This window comes from Copidosoma floridanum, unplaced genomic scaffold (assembly GCF_036245765.1).
Source record: "Copidosoma floridanum isolate Cflo_tuat_1 unplaced genomic scaffold, Cflo_Japanese_pri ptg000020l, whole genome shotgun sequence".
NCBI classification, from domain to species: domain Eukaryota; kingdom Metazoa; phylum Arthropoda; class Insecta; order Hymenoptera; family Encyrtidae; genus Copidosoma; species Copidosoma floridanum.
In genome coordinates this window covers 21,869,785-21,884,299 of record NW_028321897.1, presented here as the reverse complement: position 1 = coordinate 21,884,299, position 14,515 = coordinate 21,869,785, and the positions used below count along the sequence as shown (strand labels likewise).

At 29.4% G+C, this 14,515-nt stretch overlaps 1 protein-coding gene across 3 annotated transcripts in view; it reads right to left on the bottom strand.

Moving 5' to 3' along the window:
- The window catches only part of Hel89B (histone acetyltransferase 1), a 779,777-nt gene extending 765,262 nt beyond the window's left edge, over nt 1-14,515 (bottom strand). For 2 of the 3 annotated variants that reach the window (XM_089593765.1, XM_089593766.1), the window contains exons 1-6: nt 14,109-14,515; nt 13,890-14,022; nt 13,575-13,822; nt 13,199-13,438; nt 12,662-13,123; nt 11,824-12,497 (exon numbers count right to left, since the gene is read on the bottom strand). In XM_089593765.1, coding sequence (XP_089449891.1) covers nt 11,824-12,497; nt 12,662-13,123; nt 13,199-13,438; nt 13,575-13,822; nt 13,890-13,987 — 1,722 coding nt within the window. In that variant the 5' untranslated portion in view covers nt 13,988-14,022; nt 14,109-14,515. Of the gene's footprint in view, nt 1-11,823; nt 12,498-12,661; nt 13,439-13,574; nt 13,823-13,889; nt 14,023-14,108 lie in introns of all 3 variants that reach the window. The other variant, XM_089593764.1, reaches the window with a different exon arrangement.

The window sequence follows — 14,515 nt, the reverse complement described above, 5'->3', positions numbered from 1 at the left end:
ACATAAAGTTTGAAAGCAACATAAACTTAGAAGTAGTGCAATATTTTCGTCTTTTTTTCAACATTTAAATTAATTATGAAAGCTAATAATGTTTCCAGGGAATTTTTTTTCATCGTAATATACAAAACAAATCAAAAAACAATAGTATATTACGACCCAAGGCCGTAAAAGTAAAGAAAGTCTCAGATCGTCCGAATATTGTCGTTCGAGGCAAAGCCGAGGATGACAAATGGACGATCTGAAGCTTCTTTACTTACGGCCATGGGTCGTATGCGATTTTTCAATATTCTGACCAATATTCTTATTTTATTCACGAATGATTTCTGTCATGGATGGGAATCCCACCCAAGTGAAAATTATTTTACTCAATAAGAATAAAAAAAAAAAAAAAAAAACTAAAAATTAGAATTATTACAGTCCAGATTTGAGACAAATACTAAAACATCATAGGTATTATTATTATTATTATTATTATTGTTATTATTATTATTATTACTAGTGATTATTTTTTTCTTGTTATAAAAGTCATTTTAGAAATAAAAAAAAAACTTATAATAACTTCCGTAAATTATAGATATTTAAATGTTGTTGAAAATTTTTTTTTTTTGTTTGTAACTAATGTAAACTAATGTAATATTTTTTTGTGTCTATAAATACGTAGTAATTGAGCTATAAAAATTATTTTAACCGATTAGATTTATGAATGATTGTTGAAAAAAATTGTTTATGGGTATTTAAAAAAATAATAATTTTCGTTTGTTTTGTTTTAAAAAAAATAATAAGCAACAAAAAGTATTAAAAATTTTAGGTAATGGCTTTCGATGGATAATTATACATTATAAATTTTATTATAGTCTCAAATCTAGATTTTATAAGCTGTTATTATTTTTTATTATTGGATATTATTTGTAATCTTTGTTTTAAAATAATCATTACTAACTAACAAACAAAATTATTTCCCTTGGGTATGATAGACCATAATAAAGAACTGATTTTTAATAACTAATATCTACTAAATGCGTATGTCTAGTGGCAGTTTTCTTGATGGCATTTGAAAGTGCGAATCTTCAACCACAAGTTTATATAATTTTATTATGATCAGACAAAACTCATTTGTGCTTGATCACCCACCTATCCAAATAATCAATTTTTATCATTGAGGTAATTCGATTATCTCGTGGTAACGATATGTACCTATTTTAATATTTTGTGGCAAACACACATATAATAAGCAAAACTCTCAATTCCTTGTACCTGAGCATTATTTATTATTGTCAAAAGTTTGGAAGTCATACGCGAGCGACTTAGAACAATGCTTTTCCGAAAATGGTTTTACAAGTCAATGCAAGACGAGTTGAATTTTTTTTACTGTAAGATTTTTCCGTAATTATATTAAAAAATATTTTATTGAGTTCCACTACTCCGAACATAGTTTACTTTTTGTTTGGATGAATATAAAATTGCTTACACTAGTAAATTAATGTATTCAACCAAGTCCATGTCAAGTATTCAATAATTACTATTAAATATGTTTTACAAGTAGCTATCTTAATTCTCCTTGAAAGGACCCGCAACATTAATGGAAATACCTGGGTTTGATGTTGTATGGAATTTACCGCCCGATTACATGCATGGTGTATTATTGGGAGTTACAAGGCAATTATTTGGATACTGGAACAAGAGGTTTTCAAAAGCAGACCGCGAGTTTCTAAACACTCGTATGAAAAATATTAAATTAGTTGGAGACTTACGTCGTAGATTACGTCCTTTAACCTTCTCATGCAAATAGAAGGCTCTGGAGTGGAAGTTGTGGCTCCTATTTGTTAGTGCACCATATTTACACGGAATTTTAAATGTTAAAGAATTTCAGTCATATTTGCTCTTTGTAGACTCTATATGTAGACTTTCAAAAGATAATATAACACCAGAAGATTTGATGGATTGTGAGTACAATCTTTTAAAATTCGTCGGAGAATGTGAAATCATGTACGGAAAAAAGTTTTGTACTTTTAATGTACATAGTCTTCCTCACTATGTTCATAGTGTAAAAAAAACAGGTCCTTTGTGGGCACCTTAACATTTACTTTTGAAAACGCAATTAATTTTTTTTTTTTTAAAGTAAACGCTCCTAACGGTTTTGTTTGCAAATTGCAGAAAAATGGTTGCGTAAAAGTATTTTCAAAAATTAAATTTGCAATACGAAAGCTAATTCTAAATCAGCTGTTGATTATTGTAAACGAGTGATGGATGGACGAGCAACTTTCTGTAAAAAAAAAAAATTGGAAACGTGATGTTACTTGGCGTTGCTCGTATCGACTCACAAGTGCAAGATCTTATTAAAAAAAAAGTGGAAAAAACAAAGTTTCTGTATTAACCTATGAAAGATGTATGTATAAAAACACCATATTCCACTCAGTGAATTACAAAAGAGCAAATAAAACCAATGACACATTGTTACAGTTAAAAAACGGAAAAATAATACAAATTCATTTTTTTGCAGAGAATAAACAATCGACTTACATACTTGGTTGTGAGTGGATAGTTTCTGAAAATGATTTTACTAAAAATGTCGAAAAGCCAAGAGTTCGTCATATTTTAAAAGTTAAAAAAAAATGTCACAATAGATGTCTATAATACGATAGAAATTGAACGTAAAGTTATATCATTAGAGACATCTGAAGAACAGTACATTTCATACTAGCCAAATTCTTATGAAACTCATTAAATTGCTCATGAATGGAGTAATAAAAGCTGATTATCAAATCACTTCTCGACGATTTTTTTGTTTTTGAAAAATTATTCAGGCTTAGGTGATACATATTTTTTTGTTTTGTATACAGAAACATTTCTTATAGTTACAAAAGTTATTAAACTCAAAGATTTAAACTCCTCAACATACAAATCATTTGTGAATTTCGAATGATTGAGTGTATTATCTGCAGTAGTTCGCATAATGCAGTGAAAATAAAAGTACACGAGTAATACTTTTAATTACGGCAACTTCAAATTAAAGACTTTTTTTCAACGTGATTTGTGTTGAGAGTTTGTGTTGTTTTCTTCATAATGTAAGATTTATCGACTTCGTATTCTTACAATTTATAATTTTTCGATATTTCGCCTCGCACTATTGAAGCGCAATATAATAATATTTCAATATTCAATTATTACAAATAGCGTTTTACACAGTAAATGATGTAACATTTTTTGTATTTTCGTACAATGCAAAGGAAAAACTGTACATAATAAAATTATTTACTTTAAATAAAATGACTATAAGTTTATGAGAAATGTCAAAATATTTTTTTACACGCAAAACAACTAATATAATAACATCAAAATAATCACGTTTGATTCTATGTATAACATTATATTACCTTAGATCATCATACCGTTAGATCAAAATACAACTATATAGTCACAAAAATGTATGTTTAAGTTAGTGTCATCAATACGTATACATCATTTCAGTTGTATAAGTCAACGGCTTAATTTTGTCTGAAATCAGGACAAATCCTAAGTAATTTCATTGAAACATTGTGCCTTGTGTATAATGCTGTAGTATCTTATTCCCAAGCGTTTCATATTTTCAAGTTTGTATACATTCATATACTTGGAGGCACTGAAGGCTCTCTAAAGTACGTAATCATAAATCAGGAATAATTTATACAGACGTCTATATTTGTGTTTAATAGTATAAAGATGTATGTATGCACGAAAGTGAGATATTTCATGAGTAGGAATAGTATATTACGTGCCTAGGCCAGTAAAGTAAAGAAGTCACCAGATCGCCTGAATATTACCGACCTAGGCGAAGCCTAGGTCGGTAATCGGGTGATCTGAGGCTTCTTTACATTACTGGCCGTGGCGCGTATATGATTTTACAGGCTAGTAGCCAGAAAGTGACTTCTGTCCACGTAGCAGACAGAAAGGAGTCTCTTTCTGGCTACTAGCCGGTAAAAGAAGTTTCCCATGACGTTTATAGCCTTTTTATTGGTTCTGTGATTCGTCGAGACTCGTCAAGAGCGAGTAAATTAAAAAATGAGATTTTGAAAAATGATTGAAAAGTTAGTAGAATTAGAAAAAATTAAGACTATAAAATTAAGATTACTTATTGTTTGACTTTTCTTGATCTAAAATAGATCGTGTGGTTAATATACGTTGATTATTTTTTATATTAATTATGTTAAATTGTAATAACGAAAAAAATAAAAATTTAGGTACTATTGTGAGAATTATCTGGAGTAAGATACTCCATCTCAAAAAAAAGTATGTTAATTCACGAAGCCAAGAACCTGATGTATTAGTTGTAGTATGTATAATTTTAAAAAAAAATTTTTAATTATGTAATAGTGATTTTCTGAAAAAAGATCCGAATATTAAGTAGCAAACAAAATCGGCTTTCCTTACTTCTAAAATCCCAGAAAACGCAAAAAAATTATTTTATTCATTTTATAAAAATTAAGTAACGAATTAGATAAATATTTGTTAATGTAAATCGAAGCAAAAATCAAAATAATTTGAGCATGGGAAGTGTAAACTAATTAATAATATAATTGAATTAGTCCTTGATTTTTCATTACATTAAAAAACGTAAGAATGTTTACTTCTCACAATTTCATATAATGCAATTACCATCTAAAATTTCTGTAAGATTTAAGAGTAAGGATTTGCGAGTAATTTTTTGTATACAATTTAAAGCTCATAAATAATATGAAAAAAATTAACCCTCCTTCACATAATTGTAAACCTCATTTCCTACTGCACCTATCAAAAGTTTGTTTAAAAATTAAAAAACTTAAAAACTGTATAGATGATTAAAAAGTAAGCACAGCGCAAGAGCATGAGATAGACTGAGCTAGTATTTCGGGTTGGATCAACGTTGTATAAAAAACTATTCATAAAGGTAGAAAATCTCTACAACTATCTCAAGATGAACTAATGAAGTATATGTAAGTCAATATAATCTATATAATGGAAGATTCACTAGTATCTCATATTATTTTAATTAATCATACAACTTTATTCATTAAATTATGGGTATAGTATGTACAAGATGTAAGTTCTAGAAATAAACCCGATTTTTTATGAAATATGTTAACGTAGTAGTAACAAACGTCATTATACAATCGTGATATAAACAGACCCGTTGCATTCGTCACTGTACTATCTATTTCACGCTGTAACGGAAACATTCTATTACATAAAGTCAACGAGAATTCTTTTAAAAATACTTTTCTGCATCACCTGTTACGTTTCAACGCACTAGTAATAATTTTTAATTGTGTCAGTTAATACTACTCAGAGTAAAGTAAATTGTAAAAACAATCGCGAAAATGAGTAATTTCCTAAAAAAACTTTATATGATACGTGTTTCACATCAATAGTGATTACTTTATTGAAATGTCACAATTACACGTACTAGAGTCTTGTACGACTAAATAATTAAATTTCAAAAGTTAAAATATTATTTTCAGGAGCATCGACTTGTCTTAAATGATAAATCAGAAGACATTAAAATAAAAAGTATACAGAAAATTAAAAACAAAATTTGCTCAGAACAAGTATCGAAGAATAAGCTTATGAAAAAAAAAGGTTGGTTAACATCAGTTTCTCATGAGAAAGTTCAAAGCAAAATTATTTACTTGTAAGGTTACTGTATATCGACAATGTAACAATACCGCAGTACCCTCACTAAATAAAACTATGTTATGCTTGAGAAACGTATTGAACAACTGATATTTGTGATACACAATATCTTTTTTCTCTATACTCGCGTGAATTTTTATTTCATATTATAAATTTCTTAACAAAAAAAAAAAAATTGACTCATAACCCCTCCTTCGTCGCTCGCTACTTTTTTCGTGCTACCTTTGTGAATATTAGTATATTTTTGTACATATACATAAATGACGGCATCATGATATTAATAACAGCACTTCTTACGGAATAGCTTTGCTGTTTCTTTTCTCATAAAAAAAATATAAAACCTAACCTACATAGTATTTTTTATCGAAATACATTTGATAAGCAATATCCTTGTAAAAAATAATTATATGTTTCTTACAGAAGAGATCTCTTGAAGACAATATTATAACTTCGAAAAAAAATTAAAATGGACAGTTCCTCCAGTAATAGTAAAGAGACAGATAAAGGATAAGAAAATGTATGGGACTTACCCGATGACAATAATGAACCAGTAAATATATTTTATTTGCTCTAATAGTAACGCTAGTTCGTAATTGTTAATTTGGCATAAATAACTTATAGCCAGAAACTATGGATAACAATTTCAATAGTCGAATGTCAAATGCATCGAACATCGATCTTAACAATTTTCAGCAAGAAAAAGACTCAATCGATATGAATAAAACGCCAAAAGAGGGAGAAGAAAAAGGACAAAATTTTTCCAGTGACATTCAACAAACTTCCAGTGGCAATGTAAACAAACTAAATAGTACAATTCAATAATATCAATATGAGGATCATCCAAATTTTACGCAAGACGTTTTCTTTTACGGGATACTTTCTTTCTTAGTAAACAATCAAAAAATTGTCGACGGAATCGCCTGTCCTTTCCCTATCTTGTGCAGCTATTTTATTATCATCTTCGAAATAAAAATAACTGCTTTAATCCGGAATTTTCTCTTTAAATAAACTGTTCTTATTAAATAAAATCAATAGAATATAAAGTTACTAATTTATTTAGAGTTATATATTTTAACGATTGTTCGTTTTCTTAATCTTTTATAATCAAAAGCTATCATGAAATAAGCAGGTTAATATTTAAATTTATTTACACTCTGTTTCGTGAAAGTTTTTGATTATCTGTAGGTGTAGTTGAATTTGCTATAAATAATCATAATTTCAAAGGGTACAACAAAGTAGACATGCCTGTGTTGAATAAACTTTTGCGAAACGAATTTAAAAAAAATGATATTCATAACTGAACACGTACACAATGTAGTTAATTAAAAAAAAGTACCCATAAGGAACGTTGTGTAGATGACTATCTTTTCGCTCTTCATAAATAGTTGTAAGGAAATCATTGACCGTTGCTTTAAAAGCCTTATGTAAAATTTAGATGGCCCTTAACGTGTAAGCTAAAATTTAACACTATAGTTATTTGTCAAAAGACATTCTGTTTTTAGTGTGAAAATAGTAAGTATGATTTGGATGCATCAAAATCTAATCTATCTAATACAGACTCCCTTCCACCTTGAAATGAAGATGATAAGAAAAAAAAGTAAAAAACATTCAAAAGAAAAAGAAAAATAAAAAATAAAAAATATTTCATTCAATTCTTTACAGAATTTTGACCAAACTGTAAGTAAAGTGAATTGTGCAAGTGTTTTATATTGGTTTTTCAGTCTAATATAGCTTTTACAAATAAACATACAACATTTTTAGCTTCGAAATGGTGATAGCAGTACGATTACAAAGACATCAATGAATTAAAAAAAGAATTGGATAAATTGCGTAAAGAATCAGTAGAAAAGAACAAGAAATTAGAAATTTATCAATCCATGTACAGAAAAGAGAAAGAAAGAGCAGATAACCTACAATCATTAAATGTAGATCTGCAAAGAAAAATTCTAGATAGGATCGATAGTTAGGTAAGTAGTGTATTATTAAATGCATAAAGTATAATGTATTTATTGTATCGATGTAATTAGAAATAGTGCTTCAATAAAATTTTTTACAACAACTAGTGTACGGCACATTAAAATGCGGTACACGGCTTCACTTTGTGCCCGCAGACCTTTTTGAATTTATGGGTTGCAAGTTTCATTTCCACTGTAGACTGCTGACAGGTAGAAGGGCACAAAGTGTTTCTTAGGACGCTCATCTACGCATACGATAGTAATAATTAGTAGTTCTCGTACCTAGGGCTCGATGTACTACTTAAGTACTACTCGAAAACCTCTCACTGGGTTCGTAAAACAGCATTTTTCGTCTTTGGTAAGAAATTGATGTTCACCACTTAGTTGTAAGCATACAACCATTAAAGTATCTTGTACACACCTTTTCAGCGACTGTAGTCGTACTTTTTGAGACCTAAGTATAAGACTCCTAATTGTAATGCTAATTCTGATGAAATCTGTAATTCCCAATTTGTGCTTAATTTTCGGATGTTAGCTAGGGATTGAACTGTAATTGAGACGATACAATAAATATCTAAGCAAACATTATTCATTTGTGTAAATGATGTAATAAATTTTATTATTTTGACTTTTACAGAAAGTAGGTCGATTAATTCTTTTGAAAGTATCAGTCAAAAAAGTGCAGATGTTGGGTATCAACGCAAAAGCGAAGGCATAGTGAGTGTGAAATTATTATTAAATTACGATTTATTTAACTTTTTGTCAGGCAAATCATTAAAAAGAGTATATTTCCATGAATACTATAATTTTTACTATAAATAATTGAAATGTGCGTAGTGTGATAATTATGTCGTTGATCTGTTCCGGTAGTTAACTAAATTAATTTTGATTTTTACTGATTTACACTGACGGATGTTAATAATTTTTGTCAATGCTAAAACAACTGCTATTTTTACTGATATAATTGTTATTCTAACATATAAATGTATCGATAGATTAATTGCGGCAAAAATGTGTACATTTCTATTACGGCGTATACAAACGCTGTAAATAAAGCGTCAAAAGTGAAGAAACCTCACAGCCCGTTCTTAAAAAAAATTTCATTGACAATATTTGGTGCCAACGAATCAATTCTAGTATCACTGGGCAAAAATGTAATCGCACAAAAACCGCAGCAAAATCTCGTCTCGACGAACAAAAATTAAAAGCTGTTTACGGTAATTTTCAACTAGACATTATATTTTTTTTGTCTTGTGCAATTCTTAGGTGTGATGTTTAATAAGTAAATAATGTGAAAAATTATTTATTGTAGATATCTTTGAATTTTATTTACTGAACGAGCGAAACTTGAACCCAGTTGAAGTAGCTGAGGAGCTTAAACATGCTGGATCTTATGTAGCCCAACAAATTTGGGGATTTGAGTCGTCCTGTGCGTCCATCAAAAAACAAAACACAAAGTTTAGTTAAAGTCGATGAAGTTGAAGAAGTAATACAGCTAAATAATGAAAGTAATGTGGAAAATGATGCTAACCAGGGAGAAAAAACTAATGAAATAGTCAGTGAAGAAGAAACTGAAGAAGAAAATGAAAGTGTGAAATATGATCATGGAAACAAAGAAAGTGGCAGTTCAGACTCTGATAGTAGCAGTAGTGATGATCAGTAATGATTTAATGTTAACTAGTTTTTGCATACATTTTTTTCTTAATTTATCGATACCTCTTTTGTTTGCATGTATGTTTTTCAAATGTTTGAGTTTTAGAATATTTGATAGTATAATAACCATAGAAAAATCCAACGTTAAACGTATAAGTATCATATAGAATTACATTTTTGATTATTCCAACAATCGGAATATGCGTAGCTAATTGCCAAGAGAATGATTTTTGAGAATAATTTTCGACAGGTTATGTTATAGATAACAATAAACAATGTAGCAGTAACCGTTTGAATAAAAACAAAGATAAAATTACTATCTAAAGTACAACTTTCGAACGTTTTTCAATTAATTTAAGTTAACCGACCTTTATTGTGTAGATTATCATAGTTACATATTTCTTTATGATTGACTATTCTTTAGCTTTCTAAAACAACGATAAGGATTTTGTGATATTATACATATATTGATTAAAGAAAAAAATTGTACATTTTATAGGTTTGACAGTTCCACCAAGGCAATAACTAAGTACTGAAGGCAGTTTTCATAAAATTTTCTCACGATTTTGTTCAAACATTAAGTATGTATATTTTTGAAGCCACTATCTTTGTATAGTTAAAATTTCGAGAAGCCCAGCAATACCATATAATTGTGTACCAAAACGTAACTTTTAACAGGGGAAGTAGGGAGTAAACCTCGGATTGAAATAAATTTTTACTGAGATATCGAAAATTGCTCTCAACATTTCTATTAACTGCAGATATTAATTGAAATATTCATGTATGCTCGTGTGTGAAAAGTTTGGGAGATTCCAGCCATCCGTTTTAAAAAAAATATAATACATGGAAGTAAAATTGAGAACAATTAAAAGACAGAACTAGTACGTCTACGTTAGATCAATGTTTTCCGAGATGTATTTAAAAAAGGCATTTAATTCCTACAACTATTTTAACATAATCACAGTGGTTTAATGCACATCCCTGCAGGAGTTACTCCATAACTATGATCCTATTTTTTAGGTACTAAAGATAGATACTAAAAGACTTTTATACAGTTGTAGTATCTCCACCAGCGTAAAAAAGATGGCGGTACCTGAAAAGTAGGGAGGGTACAAAGGTAATATTTATTTACATTGGTTTCATGCGCATGCTGCTGCATTTTGTGACGAGAGCGTATAATTCATAAAAAAAAGTTATAGTTAAATGTCAGACTCAATACAAGATTCATTATATCATAAAACTTTATGTAAATGCAATATTAATGCTAATCTTACTGCGTAATGTAAAGATTATATACGTAAAATATTCGGAAAAACTATAAAAATTTTATCATTACACGCTTGTAAAAAATAACTAATTTTATAAGTATAAATTATACATACTGATACACAGTAGATACATTTTTAAAAATGTCCAATTTCAATGACAACATTATCATAAATTTTCATAAAATCCTATGCTGCGACTTGAAAAACAATAATAAAAGTATGATAAATTTTCATATAATCAACGAAAACTGAATCTTCAGTATGCGATCATATAATTTTATACATCCTGATACGTAACTCTATAAAACAAAATCTATTTTATGTTTATGCTTATAAATTGATTGGATTGTATACGTAAAATATTCGGAAAAACTATAAAAGTGTTATCTTCATACGCGTATGAAAAAAAAAAATTTTGTAAATATACATTTCACATACTGATAAACAGTAGATAAAAGTAATACTAGAATTTAAAAAATATTCAATTTTAATGACAACATTATCATAAATTTTTATAAAATCGGATGCTGTCACTTGAAAAATGATAATAAAACTATGATAGATTATCATACAATAAATGGAAAATGAATCTTGAGAATGCAATCACATAATTTTATACATTCTGATAAGTAACTTTATTAAACAAAATCTAATTCAAATTTATCATATAGACTTAAATAGGTCAAGCATATATTTATCAGATCCTATGGCACGCTATAATACTTTTTCTTGTATGTTTTTCAACTTATGCAATATCTCTGATAAAATATGACAACACTTTTAAAATGGTTATGAAATAAAAATGATACAAATATGTAAGTTTAACAGTCTTATAAGTTCCTATCGTTATTTCCGGGTGCAAATACACATGTAAAGGTGATAAACAATTTTTTTTATAAGGTTTTATATTTATTTTTCAGCCGGGGTGTCATCTGAGCGCAAGGGAAACGGTGCCTGGCTCTACGGTGTAACGTGTACTCTGCCGTCAGAGCAGTAAGAATGAACGGTGCCTCAAATTATTAGTTCTCGAGCATACAGATTTAAAAATACCAAATAAAAAAATTTAATTTAATATGACAATCCGTTGTCACAGTAAGTGACACAAGGCCAACCCCAAAGACAAAGACATTGACTCACAAGCCCCCACGGCCCATCCTTTTATTCAGATAAAAATATTTTTATGTATGAACCCATACATCTCAAAAAGTATGAATAAGAATCTCGAATGAGAATTAATTAAAATCACATTTGTAAATTTGTAAATACAATTAAATGATTGTTGTTCTAACTCGTTAACTTACCAATGACAATGGCTGTGGAGCCAAAAATTCTCTTGCAGTTGGCAATGAAAGTATAGCAGCCAATAATCCCATGAAGCTATTGCAAGCAGCTGTTAAATCATCCTGTTGTTCGAGCAGTTCCCAAAGTATACAATTAATTGACTGCAATTGTGCAGAACTTAATAACCATGGTAAATCTTGTGCCACGGGACTGAGAGCACTGGCTGCTGTAGCACCTACATCCTCTACTGAGTCTGATAAACACTGTAAAATGAGTGGAAAGGCTACAGGTAATGTATTTTTAAGTAAGTCCCTCCGAACAATGAAAAGGTATTTAAGAGCAAGAAGAGCTCCATGCCGTGCCTCCCATTCATCATGTTCTAAAAGTTTTAGTAAAACAGATAAAAATCCCGTAATAATTGTATTATCTGATCCTTTAATAGTTCCTGTTTTTGTATTATCTGAGATTTGATTATCCACTAAATCAGTTATATTATTATTAGATATAAGCTTTATAAGAGATCCAAATGCTTGAGCACAAGTTTCACGAACTGGAGCAACAACTTGATCAGAAATAAAGTCACTAAAGCGATCAATGGCTAAAACACATACTAGTCGAAGAGCAGAATCAATCAACCAGCCTTCATGTGCTTGATTCATTTCATCACGAGTTTGTTTTTTTGATTTGCCTGCTCCTACAAAGTATAATAATAAGTAAGAGGAACATAATTGAACTAACATAAATTAGAAAATCGTTTCAATTTAAATTAAGTAATGGCTAACATAGGATCGTATATAATGATATAATAACAACGACAAGAGAAATTAAATTAAGTTTAAATATTTTTATAAAATGTACCTTGACCATGAAGTTTTATCAATTCTCTAAATGCAGTTGCTGCTCCATGTCTAACTTCCCATTTGAAACTGAATATGTCATAAAGTAAGTTTTCAGCAAACGCTTCGAGAGGCCAGTGAACTGCCGAATCTGGCCAACAACCAGTTGCATCGGGAACAGCACATCTTGGATCAGTTACCATGTCACTAGTAAAATCATACCAGGATTGTTTCGTATTGTGGTTATCTAACCTAATTTTTTTTATAAATGTTTTTGACATGTCAACTCCTTGATTAAATATTTCTTTATCTATATCATAATCAGGTTCTCTTGGGCATTGCTGTTTTGATCTAGCTTTTCTTCGGGCTCGATTCATTTCTCTTCTACTTAATCTAGAACTTTGTTTCATTACTTCTTCAACTAACAGATTATCAGAATTTACTTGGAGTAAATTAGAAGATGACATTACTACATCTGTGTTATCTAAAAAATTTAAGCTATTAGAATTAACTTTCAATGTATAAGGATGTGACAATGAATAAACAGAAAAGATTTTACTATCTGTGGAAATATTTTCATTTTCAGTGGAAAGGTCATATTCATTGCCTTCTGATGCAGTTAAATAAGAGCTACATAGTAAAACTTGAGAAACATCAAAATTAAGAAAATTTAATTTCGTTGTTAAAATTTTGTTAGGATATAAATATCTCCCTTCTACTTTACTTTCTTCTATTAATTCATTCTCTGCCTTGTTCACTGATACGTCATTTTCTGTTACTTTCAATTGTCCATCTATATCTGTTGAAATAAAGAAGCAAATTTCAGTTATTAGTATGTATAATTTAAATTACCAATGAAAGTCTATACATTCAATATTAATGTATAAATGTGATAAGTGTTTCACTAAAACTTGTATATTGTTAAATTTAAATACCTTGAGTTAGCATTTTATCTACTGGTTCTGGATTCCATATCGGAACTTTCGATACAATTGCTTGAATTGCATGTGCTGCTGCTATTCTTGTATCCCATTGAGGTGATTTAAGTAATATTGAGACTCGAGCTAAGAGATGGTGTAGTTCATGTGGATGTAAGCTTTGCACTTCTCCTAATTGTTGAGCTGCAGCACGCTTAGTTGCTGCATTAGCTCCAGTTTCCAATAAAATAAAAAGTCTATCTAATCTGAAATACAGAGGTACTATAGTATAGAGTTCGTAGAGAAGAATAATTCAATCATGTAATTACAAACCTTGAAGTCATTATTGTATTGCAAGACATACTAGCAACAGCTGAAGTAAAAAATGCTGTTTCAGTGGTAAAAATATTATTGGTTGCAACTTTTGTCATTCACATAAAATATGAACATCCATGTCCAAAGAAATCTTAAAATAAATATGTAGACATAACTTGTTTCCATTAAAATTCAATATAAATTTAATAGGACATTACATTTTCGACCAATAATTACCATTGAAGTTTGCAAGTCACTAATAATAATTTTTATGAGGTATTACATGACATTATTGCTAAGGGCGAATCATATATTGTACGCTACACAGTACTTCAAAACTAAGTTATTTTAAATTGAAAATTCTATAAGTCCCATTATTTAATATCTAGAATAAAATATTCTGTAAAATAGGGCACCACAACAAGTAGAAGTAGTGAAACAAGGTTAGAAGCTCAAAACGGTGGTAGGTAATGTCAAGCAACGATTCGACTGGCCTTCGTTTGAAATTCGTACTCATATTTTTTGAATTATTATTCTTCCGAATACCAAGTATGTTCACATTTTTCGTTGTTTGTCATTGACTGATGACTTTTGACAGTTAGGCCGTCACTGCTTACACCCACGGTGTAAAATATTCAGCTGGT